Source organism: Microtus pennsylvanicus, chromosome 7 (assembly GCF_037038515.1).
Source record: "Microtus pennsylvanicus isolate mMicPen1 chromosome 7, mMicPen1.hap1, whole genome shotgun sequence".
Classification (NCBI taxonomy): Eukaryota; Metazoa; Chordata; class Mammalia; order Rodentia; family Cricetidae; genus Microtus; species Microtus pennsylvanicus.
Genome location: NC_134585.1, coordinates 113,813,217 through 113,834,720, shown reverse-complemented (window position 1 = coordinate 113,834,720; position 21,504 = coordinate 113,813,217). Strand labels below are relative to the sequence as shown.

Here is a 21,504-nt window from a genome sequence, read left to right as displayed (position 1 = left end):
GATCAAACTCAGGGTTTCTTAAGCAAGGCTTTACTACTGAGGTACAGTCACAGAACTACACTTACTAATTAAATCATAGTTTTTCTCTCTTTGAAAACGTTGTGACTTCAGCCAAGATTGGCAAAGCAAGGCCAAGAACAAACAACTTAAATCTCAGTGGCCTTGGCACCAAAGGTATTTTCCAAGCCCATACTCTACACATATCATGAGTGAGCATAAACTCTGGGCATCAGCTATACTCCAAGATCCAGGGTGATGGGCCACCCCCATTGGGAGAATAGGGAGTCTCACATAGAGCAAGAGCTGACAGCTTCCTGTAGGGCAAAAGTCCCGCCTACCGCACATTCCATTGGCTAGGAAGGCACAGGACCAATGTTGTCAATAGGTTGAGGAAGACTTCTCCCTTGAAGGACAGCAACAGTTCACTGCTCCAAGTTGACCTGAGGCCAGCAGAGGACCTGGTCTACCTCACAAAGCCCTGTGGTTATGAATGTCAGAGCTGTCTCAGTCCCTTATCCAGCCTTTGGTCCACATGTCTTAAATGCTGCTGAAAAAAGAGAGTGCCCAGTAGATGGAGGCAAGGCTGTGTAGGAAAGGAAGAGAAGAGGGCCTCAGCCAGGGGCTGTAATGGGTTGAGTTCTGTCCCTTTGTTTTGAGTTGTCACCTTGACTGCCATAACAAAATACCATCTTCCGTGCAGTTAAACAACATTTGTTTCTCAGAGCTGAAAGACTGGAAGTCCAAGACCGAGTTGCCATCAGAATTGAGATCCTCTGAGCAACTCTTAGGGGATAGAGCGGGCCGACCTTTTATAGTTTCTTCACATGACCTAGAGAGGAGGAGGCAGGAGCTGTTGCTGGGTTCCCTCCAGCAGGGCATTGATCTAATCCTAAATCATCTCCCCAAATACCCTCATTACCCTGAGGGTTCAGATTTCAGCCTATGGGGATGTACTGTGGGTGCAGCTCAAGAGCAGACACTTTTCTAGAACATACGAGGTTCTGGGTCCAACCCTCAGCTCTGCAAAGGGCTAAAGCCAAAAAGATTTCATTTCAACACAGGAGTAAAGAGGAACAAAAAGACTTCAGTACCCACCAAAAGGATATATTGCATTCTTGACAACACCTCCCCATCTCTGGAGCCCCAGATGTGACCTTCTTTGGAAAGAGTCTCTTTGCAGAAGTAACCGTGATACGGTGAGGTCATCTGAGTGGGTTACAGATGCGCCAAGGGAAACATCCAGGCAGATATGCAAAGGAGACAACGTGAAAATCCTGCCTTTGGGGCAAGGAGAGAAGCTTGTCCCACAGCCCCCAGAAGGAACCAAGCTGCCAGTACCCTCACGCTTCAGACCATAACCCCAGAGATGTCAACTCTTCAGTCAGCCTCTTGGTAACAGTGCCTGTCTGTCTGTTTCCACACACCGCAGCAGCCACCTCCAGCTGCTTGGTAGGGGATGCCTGCTTGCTGTTTTAACAGGCACCGTTCTTACTCTGATAGGAAGAGAGAGCTGTGGCCGATTAGCAATGTCTCCCAAGACTTAGGGGGGGGTGCTTGGAGTCACCTGACCAGAGATTTTACCCAGCATTCCCATGTACTCTGCCTTAGTGAGCATTACAAGGATTACATAAAACTATGAACTGCTAAGCCTGTGGGTGGGCTTCTAGGAGTCTGTGTCTGGGGACTTGGACTGAAAGGGAAGACAGAGAGAAGACGTGGTGTCTGCCTCAGACACTGTTCCCTGTAGATCAAGTGATAGTTCCTTAATGTTTTCAGGGCCGTGGCTTGAAGCCAGAGCCTCGTACATGTCAGGCAAATGCTCAGTCACTGGACCGTATTTCCAGGCCAGCTCCTTAATATTGGCTAAATAGCAGCAATCCTTACTGAACCCTCTGAGGCTTGCAACAATACGATTACAAGGTCTGTTCTAGATAGTTCTGCTGAGCACTAAGAGCTTTCCTCTAAATACGCTCAACAATAATTGGTGGTATGGTTCAAAATAGTCAGGAAAGGTAATCTTGAGTCTTCCTCAACACAAAGCAAGGACATATGGGTGAGGGCACACAATGCCAGTGACCCTGATCTGATCAGTTAAAGCTGCCCACATGTATTAAATGTCACTCCGTCCTTCATAAAAATAGGTACAAATGATTATTATGTATCAACTACAAATAAAAATACATTTAAAAGGCTATGTTGGTAGAGTTGCAGTGAGATAGCCCTGAGGGCATGAGTGTGCATAGCTGGCCACACACCACTTGTCTGCCATGTGGTGGCGAGGGCGAGGGAAAGAAAGATGTATCCCCCATCCCCCCACCTTGACCCTGTCACCTGTGGAGGGTGACAGAGCTGGCCTTGCCCCTGACCAGCTGCAGCACTCAGGAAAGTGGACCATGTACCTTGACTGGGCAGCATAGTAGAGCTGACCCTGTTGGTGGAGGTGTGCGTGAGTCAACCCTGATGTTGTAAGCATGGGAGGGCTGCCCGCTCTCATCCATCATGTGACATTACTCATCTGTCATGTGGCAGCATGGGGAGAGGGGAGAGATGCCCTCCCTCTGCACACATACCCCTGCCCGTCAATGCTGGAGGCCAGTGGAAGCCAGTCCTGAGGTCATAAGAGAGGGAGAGCTATCCCTGACCCTCATCAGCTGCAGCACTCGGGAGAGTGGCCCCCGCACCTCCCCTGGGCAACACAGTAGAGCTGGCCCTGAAGGTGTAGATGTGGGAGAGCCCACCCTGAGGATGGGAAAGCAGGAGAACTCAAGCTTGCTGCACAGAGTGAGCTAGCCATGGCAGTGCTGGAGAGCTCACCCTGGTGGTGAAGACAGAGAAGAGCTGGTAGGCTGATCAACTCTGCAACTACCCAGGCCCAGAACGAGGGTTATGGTTTGGCCCACCCCAACATTCACCCCATCTGTGATCTGCTGGAGCTTGGGGTTGGGGTGGGAGTCGGTCCTGTGGACCCAGGGCTGCAGGATCTCCACGACACAAGACGGCAGCCGGATATCCAGGAAGAGTCCTAGTGAGGATCCAGCGTCGGTGTAGCAAAGACCACCAGGGGCCTCAAACCAGACCAAATGAGTCCTTGCAATGAACACCTGCATCTAAAAACGTATGGATAACGGGGCTTACTGTGTGACTCACCGTGTCACACTGCCGCTTCCATGACGAGATTTTCCTCTTCATTATTTTTTTTCTTTTTGCTCTTAGATTTTATTTTGTTTTATTTTGGGGGTGGGAGGAGATGGGTGGGATTGGAAGGCATGATGTGAAAGACACAAAAAGTAAATAAAAAGAAAGTTTTTAAAAATGGGGAACAAAATCCATTTAAAAAACCCTCTTCTAGCAAACTGTCTCACAATAACAAAGCTTCATGTCCTTGTTACTTTTTGGTTGCTGTAACAAAGCCCATGATCATGGCCATCTACAGAGCAAGAGCTACGTGGTGGGGAGGCCTGGCAGCAAGCAAGGTGGCGGGGGCATGAAGCTGAGCTGCTGGGCGCTCCCATCTCTAAACGCAGGCAGCAAAGCAGAGAGAGCACACTGGAAGTAGGGTGTGGCTATGTAATCCCCTTGCCTGTCTCCTGGGGTGTACTTGCTAAGCCTCTCCAAACAGGCAGAGAACCTACAGTTCAAACACCCCAGCCTGTGGGGAGCGTTTCTCATTTAAACCACCACACCTTGCTAACCGCAAGGAGTTCTTTCCAGAGATGGTCTTGCATTATGCTAGTCTAGAGTGCCTGAAATCTTTCTTACAAGGAATGGCTCTTGCTTTGGATAGCTGGGGGTCCTGCTATGGCTTGTGTCTTAAGAGTCCTCCTGAGGGTTTCTGTGTTGAAAGTTTGCTGATGTCTCCAGCTTCACAGAGGTCTTAACCCATAGGTGAATTCAGAGAGTGGATGGTTAGGGTTTTGAAAGGCATGGCCGGAGGAAGTAGGTCACAAGGCACAGGGTCTATCATGCCATGGCATTCCTGTCTTACAATCTCTGCTCCTTCCTGGCTGCCATGGGGAAGAGTCATTCTGTGCCACCCCATCTGAAAGCCATGATATTGCACCTGGCCTCAGGGTGGAAGCAGTGGAGACAGCCAATCTTGGACTGGAACCGTGAAGACTTGAACCAAGACAGAGCTTTCCTTTTATATGTATTTTCTCAGCTGCTTACCACTAAGACAAAACCTAGCTAACCTTGCTTCCCTGCAATTCAGATTCAATAACTTTTTTCTTTTCTACAACCCTGAGACATGCATGTGCATGGTTGTGTATGGGCCATGTGTACATGACATCATATATTAGGATGGTTCCAGCTAGAAGCATTTTTTCCATTTTTTCCTACAGATGTTAGGCTTGACTTAGTGTGTCCTGGCAATAGCAAAATGACACAGGAAGTGGCTCCCGAGAGCTTCAGAGAGAAATGTGGGGCAGAGTAAGGTGAAGGTCTGTTATCTATTGCTTGCGTAACAAAGCACCCCCAAATGTAGCACCTTGAGGCCCCAGCCCTTTATTTGTTCACCACTATGTAAACCAGGCTGAGCTGGCTGGGTTTTCTCACCTGAGGTTATCTGTGTTGCTGAAATCAGCCCCCAGGCCAGCTAAGGCTATTGTTCCAGGGGTCTTGGCTGGAATGGCTGATCACCTCCCCCCACTTTTCCACGCGGTGGCAGAAGAGTGCTCGTAGCCAGATAGGACATCCCAAACGCTGAAGAACTCTTTCTGAGTCATGTCTGCTAATCTTACAGAGGCTACGCGTCAGTGCCTGTCTGGGTTGATGAAAGATACCAGTATAAGAAAGAGTGTTCCTAAGGGCCCTTGTAGGCCAATCCTCAACAGTCTTCCTGGGAAGCTTTAGGTGATGCCTTGAGACTTAGAAAGGTAAAGTTTGTAGACAAGCCGGAAGTTTGGTCTTGGAAAGCAGGATCAGGAAACTTTGAAATCTGTGTTTCTTTTGTTAGTATGATCTCGCGTAACCACCTCCGGAAGTAGGACCTAGGGAACTCAGAGCGCTTGGGTTTGAACAGCTCTCTCGTCTGCAAGGCTTAGTCTCCTCTAGCTGGAAAACTCCTCTCCTAGGTTATCTGTGGTGAGGGTCCTGTGAACTCCGGGTCTTCTGTGAGAGCAGGAGAAGCCTCACACCCATGTGGATGCTGTTCCTGCCAGGGCCAGACTCCGCTGTTTCGGGAGACATTACGCCTGGTGCACAGGAAGATGTATAATGCTCAGCAAGAAACATGAGGCCCTGCTGTGTAAATCACCTTAAAAACTCACACGAGGACTTTTTTTTATTCCATATGCGTTAAATTTATCTCTGTTGCTCTCTTTCCCTATGATCAATAAAAAGAAACTGATTTTATTTCAAAAAAAAAAACAAATTACCTCTGCTTCCCCTTTTGTGCTTAAACCTAAATGGCTCCTTCTTTTCCAATGCACCATGTCTTCTTCTGCCTCTAACGGTGTCAATCCAACTCACCAGGCGGTTCCAGGAAGAGCTCAACTGATCACAATCCAAGCCGCTCCCTGTTCCCCATCCATCAACTGTTACCGAATCCTTTTCATGTCTGGGTTGGTACTAGGACCCGGCGACAAAGAAAGAGCTGGTTTTTCTCCTCCAAGAGCTCACAGACCAGCCACGAGACAGATGCTGAAGCAGGAAACAGTGCGTGGCTGTGTACTGTGAAGGGAGCAGATGTGTTCATTCAACAAATGTTTAATGATCGCCTGTTCTGTGTGTACCTCAAGTCAGGGTGAAATACAAAGACGGCTAAGCTACCTCTTCTGTTTTTATGGTGTCGCTAGTAGAGGAGACAGACAAGCCAACAGCCTTCCTAATCCAGGACCACAGAAGTCAGCACCAGTGTCGCCTGGGAGCAGGGAGGACAGAACCTGCCAGGCGGAAGTGGTTGGGAAGGATTCCCACAGGTTTGTATGAAACAACAATAAAAAGGCAGGGATAGATTCCAGGCGAAGAGACCAACGGGCAGCCAGGCTGAGTAGCCTGGGAAAGTATGGCACCTTGAGAAAAAGATCCAGGGAGTGAGAACGGGGAAGGGAAATCCAGAGGTCAAAGCACAGGGGGAAGAAAGCCTCATTGGATCTGCAGTGTAGGAAGATCATTACAGAAGCGGGTCAAATGCCCCCTAGGCGCTGCCTCGGGGAACAAAGGCACTTGTAAACTAAATGTTTGTTTAATTCATATGTATTGTATGTGTGTCTGTGTACCTGAGTATGTGTATATGCACATACATGTGCATAAACCCACAGGCATCAGAAGAGGGCTTTGGAATCGAAGCCGCACCTGTGAAACAACTCTGCAGAGGAAGACTGTAAAAGTGGAGAATACCCCAAGCTGAGGTGATGGGGTGGGCTTCAGGAGCCATGGAACCCGCCAACACATCAGATCAGGCTTAACGCCCGCCCAGCCTGCGGCGCTCTGTTCTTCTGGCCACCGTGGAAAAGTAACCGAGGGGGAAGAGCCGGGCAATGGGTGGAGGAAGGATGTAGGAAGCAAGGGGACAGAGAGGGAAAAAATGCTGAAGTTCCTGACTTGCGCAACCTCATGATAAGCCTCAAAGAATGATACTGTTAGGAAAAAATAATCCTAAGAGGGGCGCCGAGTCAGGCGTTCGTGTACGGGGTACATGAGAAATTGGCTGGGAACGTCTTCCGGAACCCAAATCTCACCTCAGCAGAAGGCCTGGCCTCTGCTGGCTTTAGGCACAGCCGTGACTTCAACAAAAGCCTGAAAAAGTGAATGGGTCACCCCAAAGCCCTACCCGCATGCAGTTTAAAAGGGGGAACTCACCAAGTGAAGCCGAACTTGCCTGGTGGAAGCACGTGTGGTCCAGGCTCATTTTCCAGCATCGCCCTGGCCGCCGGGCTCTGGGGCCTGGGACCACAGGAAAAATTAAGGCCCCTCAGTGGGACCTCCATATGTTAGAAAAAAATGATAAGAAGGGCAGCTCTGCCGGCACAAAGAAATCCAATTAGATCAGATCAAACCAAATCAAAATACCCATCGTTTTATTAGGTACGGCACTCTCCGGTGGCCGAGCACATGGCAGGGAGAGAGAGAAAAGCGAGGAGCACAGGCAAACCCAGAACCATATGGTTCTCCTCTGGGAGCCCACTTAAGTACCCTGTGGGAGTGTCCTGACCCTCCCTGTTCAGAACCTGGCATGCTGGGATTTGGAGTCCAGACCAATATACTTCCAGGTCAGGGAGCTGGGATGGATGCCAGGGGCTGGGGTTACGCTCCAGACTTAACAGATACTACAAAAATCTGGTGTTTGGGGACACATGAAGCCTTTGACCTAGCGGAAAAGCTTGCTTCTGCCCACCCGAGGCTGAGTGGAAGCTCTGGAATCTCCCGTCTCTGTTGAGTGTGCCGCCCTCCATCCTACGGCAAAGCCCACCAAGGTCAGTAAGACTGAAAGGGTAAAGTCTCTTCCTTGTGCACGGTCAAATTCCAAAGAGGCCGCTTGACAACCTTGTGGTCCTCTAAGCACCTGTGGGCCTCTGAAACCGACCTCCTAGCAAACAGGGCACAAGGTGTTTCAGTGACTTTAAGTGAGTGACTCCTTCACTCCCAGCGCGTGCCTCTCTCCTCTTGGGTGTTAATCAATTGTGTGCCTTTTCTTTTTAATCTTTCTTTGTCAGCTTATTCCCCTGGTTTTTCCGGGGCAGAGGGTGCGTTTCCCTTCGCCTCTGCAATAGCTGCTGTGTTCCGAGAGCTGTGACCGGGAAGACTGGTGAGGCTGCAGACAGAGATGAGGTTGTCTACTTGTGGGGTCTCTGAGGGAGATGACAGTGAAGACTAGCAGCTGGCAGTGTGAGGCCAGAGCCCACGGGGCATGAGCCGAGAATGCGGGTCTTAGGGTATCCAGACACAGGGTAGCTGAAGCAGAGGCGCGGCTGAGGTCACTCTCAGGACATCATGTTGTGCGAAGAGTGGGCAGAGAACTTGAACACAGAGAAGCCCGTCACTTATGAGAGAGTGAAGGAAGATGGCCTGGGCAGAGTGAGGGCACTAGCAGAGTCATGGAGAAGAGTGAAATGTCCCTTTGAGTGCTGAAGAGGGATCAAAGCTTCTGTCTGTCTGTCCATCTGTCTGTCTTTCTCTGCATCTACACATACACACACACACACACAACAATGCCCTTCACCATTTCCTTATTGTGTTTACTGTTCCAGTTTCTCAGCCAGAACTGGAGTGATGTCAGCTGGCTTCTCCAGAAATGGCAGAAGGCTTTGCAGCTTTCCTCCCAGGTCCCGGGTGGTCTGTGGCCCCCCCTTACAGATGCTGCCTCCTGGTGACTCCCTCTTTCAGAGGGCCACTAACTGGGTTGTCTTGCTTTCTTCCAGGGGTGGCTGGAGGAATGTTGGAGATGGGGTTCACCCTTTTAAGGGCACTGTGCCCTTGGTCAGAATGTATATCTCTAGGTAAAACTCTGGTCTCCAGTGACTTCAGCTTCCTGACCCCTAGAAGGACCCACTTCTTAGGTTCCAGCACACTGCTCTTAGCTAAGTTTAGGGAGAGGGAAGTTACGTAATCCCTCTCCTAAACCCACCAACCCTGTAAGAGATGCATTAGAGAAAGGTGGAGTATTCATCTTGAAACCACCGAGGAAACTGGCCTGCCTGTGCTTAACTGTCAAGATCAGGTCACAGTGAAATATTCTCTCTTCTGAGTCTTCTCATCCCACTCAGTCCTTCCTCCTCAGCTCTACTCTCTGGTAATCCCAGAAGCCTCTGGTATGGAATGAGCCAGAAGGCTTGGAGCACCTCTCCTAGAAAGTCACTTTGCTATCAAGGACTTTCCCTGTCTAAGGGCAAAGGAGACAGCGTGTAGGAAGCAAGCTTTATTCCTTTGGAAGTACCCTAGGCTGCAATGGCAGTGCTCAGGGGCTGAGGCAGGGGGATTGATGGAAGTATGAGACAGCCTGGGCTACATAGAAAGCTTAGTGAGTTTCAAGCCAGCCAGCCAGGGCTACTGTGAAGTCATCTCAGATAGGAGAGACATAGAGACAGAGAAGGAGGGAAGGAGGGAGGGAGGGAGGGAGGGAGGGAGGGAAAGAGAGAGAGATCTGCCTTGCAGTGAAAAATTGGAATGCTAATCCACTCACCTTGAACAATTTTCTGTCCAATGTATGCTAGACAACATCTCTGGAATCTCAAAACAGCAACAAGAAATGGGGTGGGGTGGGGCTGTAGTGAGGAGAAGTGGTCCCCTTACCCTTTCACTGAAAGAAAACCAGAAGAGATTTGCCCACGTCGCTGGGTCTTGCCAGAGAGCTTCAACAACATTACAGGGTTCTTGTCTCTTCTGCTAGTCTCTCTATGGTGCCCTGGCTTGAACAGGAGGTGGAGAATGACTCCATAGGGGAGGGGGTGACCCAGGCTACTGTTAGCACCAGCCAAGATCAGATGCATGAGACACTTTGGGGTGACCCAGCCTATGTCTGAGGTCAGCACCAGCAGGAACGGACACTTCCATTCCTCCTCCCCCACCGTCCCGCGTGAACCCCTCCTGGAACGTCTTCAGATGGAGAATTTGGATTACCTTAGCTAGCCCTCCCTATGCAGTTGGAAGCATAGCCCCTGTCTGAATTCAAGCCCCGAGGTCGTCCTCTCTCAGGTCTAGGCCTGGAAAGCATCGCTGGGCCTTGGCTTCACCGAGCTGTTTCCTCATACCTGAGCCTTCCAAGGCTGCATACACCCCTCCCGGCCTGCACTATTTAAAGCCAGCACACAGGTGCTCCTTGTGAGTCACAGCGCCCAGGAGGGCAGCGGCAGGCAGCTCCACTCCCCAGCCCCACTCTTCCCTCACCATGGCTTCCTTGGGGCAGATCATCGTCTGGAGGTAATGTGCCCATTCTCTCTCTCTCTCTCTCTCTCTCTCTCTCTCTCTCTCTCTCTCTCTCTCTCTCTCTCTCTCTCTCCATCCCTCCAGATGAAGAACAGGGATGGGGTTTAGGGAGGTGCTGAGAATGTCTGGGCTGTGCTACAGGACCATGCTTACACCCTTATCTAATCCAGCATTGGGTCAGGAAGGGGTTAATCAAATTCAAAGCACACACACATACAGTCTCTCAGGCACCTGCTCAGACTCAGCGAAGGTTCTGGTTGGTGGTTTATCGTGGAAGCTTGTATCATTGTGCTAGGGCAGCTGTGGGCTGAAAACTATGTGTACCACGCTGGGGACTTCACTGAGATGTTCAGACACACTGAAACCCAGTGGTGTGGAGCTGTCTAGAGAGGATGGAGGGCAGGGACTGGTGGTGGCTTTAACACAGGACACCCTCTCTGCATCCCTCAGGAGGAAGCAGGCAAATGTGCTTCCACTCTTCCGTGGATATGATTTCTCTGTACTACCCAGAAACTCCCATCAACACCCCTACCAGAGACCTGGCTGGAAGATGGGGCCCCTGGTTTTCCCAGGAGAACCTGGAGAGGAGACCCTGGTATTTATTGTTGCCTAAACCCTAGAAATGAGAACAAAATACAGTAAAGAGAAACAAGCTCACCTGCCGTCTTTTGCTCCTCAGGTATATTCCAGTTCCCTTCCCCCCAGGACATCATTTACCTTTCTCATTGAAAAGAGATGGAAAATGGAAGCTTTTGTTCTCCTGAAGTCGGTAGTGGTTTAGTGTCAGTCCCAGCTCAGCAGTTGTTAGGAAGACAAGCACTCTGATTCTAGGGCTTGTTTGAAGGACCAGTCTTCCGACTTCTATGCGTCTTTTCCAGTTGTTTTTAAGAAAGAAGGAAGGAAAGAAGGAAGATGAGAGAGAGAGAGAGAGAGAGAGAGAGAGAGAGAGAGAGAGAAAGGTGAGGTAGAAAGAAAAGCAATTAACAATGAAAAGTCTATAAAAAAAAAAACAACCAAGTGAACATTGCTTCCCATAGGCAGCCTAGAAAATTCTTTTCCCTGAATCAGAACTCTCCCTCACTCATGTTTGGCAAGACGGGGCAGGGGGATGGGGCTCCACAGGATCAGCAGAGGGGGTCTAGGCTGCACCCCTTCCTCACTGTGCTGGGCCAGCGCCCTAGAGAAGCAAGAGATGGCAGCCATCTCCATCCAGACATCCCAGCCTGTGTGAATATCCTCAGGAAGTAAGTGCCTGTGGCGGGGGCTAGCATTTTGTGAGCCCCTCTCCTCCTGCCTTACACTCACTGCAGTGTGCACCTGGAATCTCCACACCCCTTGTGAAGGTTCATTGTCACCTCAGAAAAATCTGGCATTTGTTCACGGCCCTGGAGCTATAAGGATAAAGGGTGGGGCTGTTTAAACCCACTCACACGGAAAAGCCTATGAGATGCCTACTCCTGCTCCCCCCGTTGCCCTCCTCCCCCATCACCCAAGTTTAGGTCCCCAGGATGGGAACCATGAAACAAGTGTCCCTGTTGTTCCAAGGACCAACGTGTGGGCTTTCTAATAATACACTACAACCAGTCTGGCGGGTTTTGCTGGTGGATCAGCCAGAGGTGGGTGTTCAAACTATGAGTCCTCCACCCTCTAAGGTTTAGAGACCCAGGAGGGTCAACAGAGGCTCCTCTTGTTGCCTTGTTCATCATTTAAATGTTGCATTTGTAAAAACAGAGACAAACCTTGAGGGTGACAGCCTGGGAGGGGACACTGAACATCTCAGTGGAAAGTGGGGTCAAGAACTTTCCTCTAGATACAAAAAATACCAAACAAACAAACTTGCTTGCAGAGACCCAGTGTTCCCCTCAGTGCCAACAATCCCTTCCCTTTGTCATAGTCCCCTTTATTCATAATAGTTCCTCTCATTAATAATAGTCCCATGGCAATGCTCATGGGAGGGCCTGCCATTTTTTTTTCAGACCTGGCAGATTGCTCCCTTAATAGAGAGTTAAATCCCTTCAAACCTCTGAGAATGTATACTCCCCGGTGGTAAAATGCCCTAGTCCATGAAGAACTGTGTGTTCCAGACTCTACTTCCATCATGGCTGTCCATGACACCAGCATTATTCATGAAACTTTGTCAAGTGCTGCTTGAAGTTTAAGGGTAGAGAATTTAGATTCCTATCTCTGAAGGTGTTATGGTCTAGTGGATCAATATATCAGGTATCTCTTTTCTACAGAGTCTTGCTTTAGACAATGAGACAAAGACAATCAATGCTGATGAGGGTATAGTCTAATAATCGTAAGATCCCCAAAGATGTTCCTATGTTATGGGATGATAGGCTCAGATGCCAGCAGGAGCCCTTCCTTGCCCAATGCCTTGGGGAAGGTTTCCTGAGCCAGATGTCTGGGCTCCTTCTTAAAAGTGAGTTTGTAGGGACCAAGTTAAATAGAGCGAGAAAGACACTCTATGTGGAAGGAACAGGACAAAGTAAAGCTCGCGGCAGCACAGAGGGCTGGTTGCTACTTTGTCACACCATCCCAAGGTGAACGCTGAGATGTGCTGAGAAATGGGACAGGGAGGTGACGCCAGGTCACACGAGGTCTTATTTAGCAGGCTGGGAGCTCAGGATTGGTTATTGGTGATGACCGGCCCTCAAAGATTCTCAAGCAGAGGGATCGGAATTTTTTCCTTAGGTAGGCAGGAGTCTGGAGGCAATGAGAACAGATGGGAGGCAGTTGCTGTCAGAATGAGAAGGACAAGGGAGAGAGAATGGTAGTAGAGACCTTGGGAGGGGAACTAGATTCATGAAGCATGAGGCAGGTGGTGCAGCAGAGCAGAGGAGGAGGGGAAGGACCGATCCTGGAATGAGTTCCCTGGCCCTGGATGGGGAAGGGTGAGATGGGAGAGAGGGATGTGAAGAGGAGTTCCTTGAGTGTGGTGCATATTGAGCTTGAGAGTCCCCTGGACCCATCAGATCTTGTTGATGTTCAGAAGAACAGAAAGCACGGGGAAGAAACTAGGAGGGGGCATGGGTAGGGATTAAATGTCACCAGCTCTCCAGCAGGGAATGGTTCCATGAGGCTGTCTCCTAAGGAAAGCCCATAGGAGGACAAAGCAGCCATGTAGTGATGAGGCGAGCAGGCCTGCTTTTTGTCCCACACAGCTAGCTTTACACCCGAAATAACAACACACAAATTGTATTCTTTTAAACACTGCTTGGCCCATTAGTTCTAGCCTCTTACTGGCTAATTCTCACATCTTGATTAACCCATTTCTAATAATCTGTGTAGCACCATGAGGTGGTGGCTTACCGGGAAAGATTCAGTATGTCTGACCTGGTGGCTGGCTCCATGGCATCTGACCAACTTCCCTTCTTCCGAGCATTCTGTTCTGTCTACTCCACCCACCTATGTTCTGACCTATCAGACCAAGCAGTTTCTTTATTAACCAATGAAAGTAACGCATAGACAGATGACCCTTCCACATTACAGCCAGGGACTCAGGGGTGAAGAACACTGACTTTTAGGGGTAGGTGGAGAAGAGATGGGGAGAAAGATTGGATGTCCAGAGAGGTAGAGAGATCAGAACCGAGAAATTACAAATACCAATGAAGTAGATTTCCACAGACCACCAAAGCCTGGGGCTCCATGAAATCCCTCTCTCTGAAATTATAGACGATCATAGGACTGATGAAGACACCCAAAGAAGGAGATTACTGGACAGAAGGATAATGTCTCTTTGTCCCATGAAGGTGGCTAAAGTAGATGATAGAAACTTGAGCAAAGGAGACTCATAGAGCTTGGCTCTGAGTCCTGGCCTTCCATTTCCCCCACGAATTCGTCTAGACAACCAGTCAAAATCTCGGCAGCACTATACAAGCTTTTCCAGTGAGAGAGCCAGCCTTGATGAGGTTAACTCTTCAAGCCCCACAGAGACAATAAAAGATGAGTCCAACTTTGGTCTCTTGGAGCCAATTAAACCGAAGGCTGCAGGGTCGTAGGCTCCCATGAATACTTTCTTGTGTATCATCTGAACACAAGCTCGTCCTCACCTCTGTCTACTGCGGGGACTCCCACTTTCTTCAGCAGCCAGATCGTGTGCCACTTCAGCTTTGAAGTAAGTCCCTTTTGGCTTTTTCTAGGTACCTTAACTGCCTCTGTTATGTTCCCAGCCAGACGTGCTTATGAATGCATGTTCCTGGTGATTCTACTTTCTTCATTAAAGATCTGACATGATCATTTTTGTCAGGGAGAGGGGAACAGTTATCACTGTCGACATATCTGGGCTCGGGCTGTAGACTGCCCTGGGCTGATAGCCTGCACAGTTGTGAATGTTTACCCTCTATAAGTATCAGTTCCCCTACCTGTAACACAGGGTTGATGACGGTAAATAACTGCTCGAGTTGTATGAATGACATACAATAAGTATATACCCAACACATCCTAGTGTTCTACAGATATCAATCGTTACTATATTCATTTCACGCAAGTTCCTCTGTAATATCTATTATGTGACTGGCTAGCCATAAAAACCTACCTTCAACTCTATGGCCATTGGCTTTTCTGTCCTTGAAACAGATCTTATAGTGATGGCATTGAGGACTTTTAAAGAGCCAAGCTTGTGTGTGTGTGTGTGTCTGTCTGTGTGTGCACATGCACACAACATGACATGCAGAGACCAAAGAACAATGGGTGTTTCCCTCTATTACTTTTGACCTTAGTTTATACATTTGATCTTAACTAAAAGGCTAAGAAATGATATAACTAGTTATCAATGATTAGAAGTGGGGTACCTGTTTGCCAGCTTGAGACATACTACAGTCACGGGATTGCCTCTAAGAAATTCTATGGGACATTTTCTTGGATAATAATTATGTGGAAGCTCCCAGACCACTATGGATGGTGCCACTCCTGAACTGGATCCTGGGCTGACCATTTGTGAGAAAGCAAACTGAGAAAACCATGAAGAGCAAGCCACTAAGCAATGTTCCCCTATGATTCTGTTTCAGTTCTGCTTCCGGGTTCCTGCCCTGACCTCCCTTTAAGGCAGACTGTAAGCTGTAGTATGCAGTACCACTGCCCTCTGTCATGTTGCTTTTGGTTAAATAGACGGCAAATTAGAACAGTCTCCTACTAAGCCCAAGGCTCATTTTTTTCTTGACAGGCAGGCTGGTCAGCGAGCTCCTGAGATATCTGCCTGTCTCTGTCCCCCAATTCTTGGACTATGGGCACACCTGGCAATGCCTCATTTGTACGTGGGTGCTGGAGGTTTGAACTCGGGTCCTCTTGTTTTCATAGATAGTGCACTTATCCACTGAACCATCTCTTCACTCCGCAAGACAATCTATTTTAACAACACTCTAGCCACATAAGGTTTTTTTTTTTTTCTGAGGGAAAAATCACAAAAGTAAAATTGGTTCCCTTTTCATTCCTGTCTGTGACTATGAGACTGTCATTCTCTAAACCTGGGGATCTGAGAATGAGATTTGATAAATATCATTGTCCAGACACTGAGGCAAGGGGCTTCGGTGTAGGCTTTGGGAAGTCCTACTGTGTGCTCAGCTCAGCATCTACACCTTCTGATGACACAGGGTTGATGACAGACATCCACCCTGCAACCAGGGAAGCTGAGTCTCCAAGGCACGAAGGATATTCCAAAGATGTGATCTATGGGATAAGCAGGGAACTCGAGGTGTTTGAGCTTGAGTCTGCCAATTATTTTTATTATGAAAGCAAACAAAACATGAGGTGACATTTACAGTTAGCTTAAGCAAAGACAAGTACAGTGAGGGACTATACCTGGTTTTATATGTCTTATTATCTTTGGTCATGTGAAAAGAACCAAGAATATTTTTCCTGGGCCTTTGTCTTTTCCACAGAGGTAATGTAGACGTGTCAAGGCATTTTTTTTTAATGTCCTTGTTTTTAAGTGTTTATACTTATCATAGTTTATGTAACCTTTCAAAAAGAAGGCTGCCTTGTGGGAGGAACATCTTGTACTCTGTCCTATCCAAAGTTGACAGTAAGGTCACAGCTTTCTTACACAGGATCCCACAATAAAAGAAACACCCACCAGAACACAGTTAGAGTATGGGCCAAGGACCAAACATTCAATGCTGGTCACTGGCTCAATTGCCTCACATGCCTAATGATCTCCATTTCAGAGCTGCAGAGACTGAGGCACGATTATTGCCTGACAGCACATGCTGGGAGCCCACATGTTCCTGACTCATGCTCTCTACTGAGTTATAAAGATAGTTCTCCTTCTGACCAACTCGCTTCATCTCCTGCCACTAAATCAGAACCCAGTTCAATGCTGGCAATAACTCCCTTCCTCAGTGACTGGTGACTGCCATGGTAGAAGTCTCCCTGGCTGGCTGACAGGGAGCTAGACTGAAGACCAGAATCAGACTCTCCACTGTTCCAGTAGTTGCTCTACAGATTGTGTCTTAGTCAGGGTTTCTATTGCTGTGAAGAGACATCATGACCACGGGAATTCTTTTTTTTTTTTAAAGATTTATTTATTAATTAGGTATACAGGGTTCTTCCTGCACATATCCCTGTAGGCCAGAAGAGGGCACCAGATCTCATTACAGATGGTTGTGAGCCACCATGTGGTTGCTAGGAATTGAACTCAGAACCTCTGGAAGAACAGTCAGTGCTCTTAACCTCTGAGCCATCTCTCCAGCCCCACGGGAATTCTTATAAAGAAAAACATTTAATTGGAGTGGCTCACTTAGAGTTCAGAGATTCAGTCTCTTATCACCATGGTGAGACATGGCGATAATAATGGAGAAGCAACTGAGAGCCATACATCTTGCAGGCAACAGGAAGTGATCTGAGACACTGGCAGCATTTTGAGCATAGGCAACCTCAAATCCTGCCCCACAATGACGTACTTCCTCCAGCAAGGCCACACCCACTCCAGCAGAGCCACAGCTCCAAATAGTGTCACTCCCTATGAGATTATAGGGCCAATACAAACTACCACAGACGGTAAGCACAGTAAAAACAAAAACAAAAACAAACAAAAAAAACACATAGCACACACTCACAGAGCTGGGACTTTGCATCTGTGTACCCTTCAGACAACTAAAATAAACCGTGTAACTTCTCCAAGGCCATGCAATTAAAGAGTCACAGAAAAGGACATTTCAAAGTCTTGTAACACTAATCTTAGATAAAAAGCTGTGCTGCCCTAAGAAGACTGTTTTACTCAAGCATCAGGGATCTTCGGATCTGAGCATCCAAAGCTTCATTTGTGTTTACCCTGATATATTTAAAAAAAATGGAAAAATAGTGGAGTTAGTCTGACCTGTCCATCTCTCTATTTCCTTGCTGTGTGACCTAAGCAAGCCATTCGAAGTCTTTGTCATTATTCCTCATCAGTAAATTGGGTGTCAGTAGTTTCCTGGCCTTTAGGGTTGATGTGAGAGCTCCCTGAACTGATAAAGGACAAACTACATCTTGTAGAATTGTCACTCAGTGGGTCCCTGCTCTTCCCTGAATTGTTCCTTCCCTATGTTTGTTGAAGAAAACAGTGACTTGGATGGAGGGAGGATCAGGATCATTCTGAGAAGAACCTAGACTTTGTCTAGAATGTACTAGGTTTCACTGGATCAGAGATATCTTCTTTTTAGTCTTTTCTCTATGAGAACTCTCTGCCCCTAGAGATGTTGAACTGGGTAGACTTGAAACCATACACCTTGCCACGGTCACCCCAATATCCCAGCGTGACCCGCAGCAGCAGCATCCGGGAGCTGTTGCAAGAGCATGTTCTCAGTCCCCTCCAGGTCTTCCGAACTGGAGTGGGCCCAGTGATGCACACTCAATAGTCTCTCTGGGTGCCTCACAGAGCCATGTGAAGCAGATCCGCTCAAGCCTGGGATGGCCCAGCCAAAGGGCAGAGGTTCAATCCAGATGGACATAAACTTCACTGAGATCAGTTTTGCCACATTCCTCTTTAACAAGTGTTTAAAATAGCAATGGGTGGGTCTTGATAAAAATGAAAGGCTTGGCTTTCCACAGGTAAGAAGCAGGTGTTCTGTTTGCCTTCATATTGACCCTTTGAGATCCTGAGCCTAGCATCCTTCAGGATTTACCACGGTGCCGTTTCCAGCGCGTTTCCGTAGTCCCAGCACGGCAGTAGAGGAGAAAAGTTTCCTTTCTTTCTATGTAGATTTGAAATGAAACATTTCGTGGAACAATGGGAAAGAAGACTTGAGGAAGAGTGTCAGTAAGATCTGGGGCATCAAATGGCGTCTGTTCTCTAGCCATCCTGGTTCCTTGCTGGGCTTTCTTCTCTCTCCTGCTCCCAGAATGGTCGCTCCTCACGTCTCATCCCTTGTCTCTCTTCGGTCCTCTGACCAAACCCTGCCTTCCCATCGCCTTGGTCTCAGCTAACTGTCTGACGTCATCCTTCACTGAGGAAAGGGATATGAGCCGACAGGTACTCCTTTTCCTCTTCGTTTCCAGCTGCCACATTCATGGACGCCCTTTCTCTGCCCTCAGACCGGACATCTGGGTGCAGATTTGCCCAGCGCTATCCAAGATCATTTCCACAGGCTCCCTGTCTGTCCCATCTCCCAGCTCATGCACACTTCCTCTAGCTGTCGCCATCCATCTTCCCTGTACTTTTCTATTCCCCAATTGGCACACAGACTGGGCATCAGGATTTTCCATCTTAAAGACAAAAACAGCCTCCTAACGGCTCTGGCTTCCCACCTCATCTTGCTCTTTCCCTCCTTAGCAAACTTACTGCAAGGCTGGTCTACAGGGATTGAACTGATGGTGTCTTGGGGGTTCTGAACACAATGCAGAGCTAGCCTGCTTGTCCATTCCTGGGTACACTAGTTCTTTCTATGTGGCTTTGGGTGGGCTTCTTCTTTGTGCCTGGGCTTTTGCTCTGGGTGCCATCTTTGAGCCAACACTACAGGATCGTGTGAGAATTACACAAACTGAGCTTGATAAAGCACTTCCCAAACCCTCACTGCCAGCTACCTGTTCAGTTGTGATGCCCCCAGTTGGATTACTCATCCCCACTGGACCGAGATATTACATCTGTCAGTGTTCCCGTCACCTCACGTTGTTGTGTCTAGGGCTTGCACCTCTCTTCTTCTCTTACTTGCCTTTATGACAGCTCTCAATACAGATGCCCGATGTCCTCCTGAAAACACTCCTTCTTTGGTTTCCATGACAGCACAGCCTCCTTCTTTCTGGCCCCTTCCTTCTTCACCTTGACATGGGCCCCAGCTCTTGGAGCTGGCCTCCGCTTCTCTGCACCTGAGATAGCAGTCAACATTCTGTAGCCAGGAAACTTGCCTCGGGCTCAAGGATCCAGTATGTCATTCTGCCCTGTGTTTGACGATGGATCCGTTCCTTTGCCAAAAGGCTCCAGGCTCCAGGAGCAGAATGGAACAGCACAGGGACCGTCACTCTTTGTAATGACTGGCACACCCTACATAAAGTAAAGTGTGTGCGGGGGGGGGGGGAGTCAGATAAACAGCAAGCAGGGATAGGCATGGTGGCTCGTGTCTGCAATCACAGTATTCGAGAGGCCAAAGCAGGGATCGACCATGAGTTTAATGACAGCCTGAACCCTGTCTCAAATAATAATAATTTTTTTAAAATCAAGCACTATGTAGTGTAGAAAGGAGCATGCTGTAGATCCCAGAACAACCTTAGTCAAACTCCTTTAAAGTCTGGGACATTTCCAGACAGGTCCTCATGGAAAACCCTGTGGTGGGAGAGTTGGCTGAGGAATTGCTCCAAGCCGGAAGCTGGTTTTTGGTTTTAGCTTCTACTTGTTCAAAGAACCTATTTCCCCATTCCTCCCTTCTTTTCTTTGAAGACAGGGCATGTCTTGGTGACTGTCTTTTCAGTTAAAGAGAAGCCACTATCAAAGGGAAAGTCTTGCTGTCCTTCTATTGGCTTTAGACCAGGTGACTTCATCTAATATCTTTAATGTAAACTTGTAGAAAGAAAAAGGCAGCCAAGCGCCACCCCCGCCCCCCAACTACTACAGACACCATCACCATGGGGCCAGGGCTGTGGGGCTCACCTGCAGAGGAGCTCTGTCTGGTGCTAAGTTAGCCCCCTCACAAGGACAGTGTACAAGGATCAGGGGAGATGGGCTTGCTGTCCCAGAGCTTGTGACCTAGGTTGTATCTGAGAGTGAGACAGGGTGGAAAGAGGGAAATCAGGCCTCTATAATTCCCCACTGAGGCCTGAGGGGAAAGGGTTGTCTTCTGTTAGCTAAGCCTCTCTGAATAGCCCTGCCGAGCTGTTCCGCAGGCCAGGCTTTGCCCGATAGCATGGGCAGAGGAACTCCTGTACAGGGTGACCAGGTCATCCTCCACCAGCATCTTACAAAGGCTGAGGAAGTGTCCTAAGTAAGAATAAGAAGAACACTTTCCATGGCAACAGCTTTATGGATGCCAGCCAGGTGCCAAATGAACCCGCAGAGCTATTCTGAGTCCTAGTTGTGACAGTGCATTCCTGTGACTAAGCTTTCTGCTGTCACTTCTCCTGTGAGTGTACAGTATTTTGAAGCATTAAGATTCAGTGTTTAAGGCCTTGCTGAGACAGCTAATCATCATATGTAAAGAGCGTGGCTATATCAAAGAAAAGACTTAGAGGCTTTAGAAAAGAGCTCTTGGCAGTTGAGGAAGGTAACTCAGACAGAAAAGTTTCACTGTGTCAGAACAAGGACCTGATCTGATACCCAGCACCCACCCAAGTGAGGCTCTGCATACCTGGAACCCTAGCACGGAGGAGGTGGAGATGGGAGGACCCCTGCAGCTAGTCTTCCCCAAGCTGTGAGCTCCAGGTTCGGAAAGGCTCTGCCTCCAAGGGCCAGGTGAGCGACAGTGGAGGAAGACACCCAACACTGACTTCAACCTTGCATGAACGTGTGAACACACTCCTACACAAGCATGTGCACACGCATGAACATGGGCACGCATACCTTAAATGTACACACATAGATCATTGTGTGCTGGGAATGCCTGTAGGTTTCGGAACCCATGTGGGTGGACTTCTTCTGGGTGAGGAGAGGTGGGTGCCGCTCAAGGGTGGCCCTTTACCTTTAGGTCTCTTCCTAGTGACTTTTCTCATCTTTGGGAGCTGATACTTGAGGGAGGAAGGGTTAATTTTGGCTCACGATTTGGGGCAACAGAGTCCACTGTAGGAAGGGCTGCACTTTTCTGTGGGTCTAAGGATAGGTGTTTAGACTGCAATTAGAAATTATAATGAATGATTTAGAGAGATGGAAATGACCGGCTCATCTCTAGATTCAATCACTTCCTTAGCTATGAGTGGTTGTTTAGGTTAGACAACACGGTCAGGAAAGCACATGCTAGATGGCCCCGTGACTGCAGGAACACATGCTGGGGCTCGCTCATATCTCAGGACACCAGTGAGGAGAGAGAGAAGAGCGCTGGTACTCACCCAACTTTCTCCTTTGTAATTCAGTCTAAGACCCAAATCATGGGACGATGCCGTAAACATTAAAAGCTGATCTTACCTGGTTCAGTTAATCCTCTCTAGAAACTCATTAATACTTCCAAAGGGTACTTTATTAATGCCATTGGTGTTCTTAACCCAATGAAGTTGGCAAATTAATATCACAGGTCTTCAACT

General features: G+C 48.4%; 1 protein-coding gene across 1 annotated transcript in view; it reads left to right on the top strand.

The window, feature by feature from the left end:
- The first annotated feature begins 9,787 nt into the window (after positions 1-9,787).
- Vtcn1 (V-set domain containing T cell activation inhibitor 1) overlaps positions 9,788-21,504 on the top strand; it is a 66,637-nt gene continuing 54,920 nt past the window's right edge. The window contains exon 1 of the mRNA XM_075979047.1: positions 9,788-9,858. Within this exon, the coding sequence (XP_075835162.1) occupies positions 9,827-9,858 (32 nt within the window). The 5' untranslated portion in view covers positions 9,788-9,826. The remainder of the gene's footprint in view (positions 9,859-21,504) is intronic.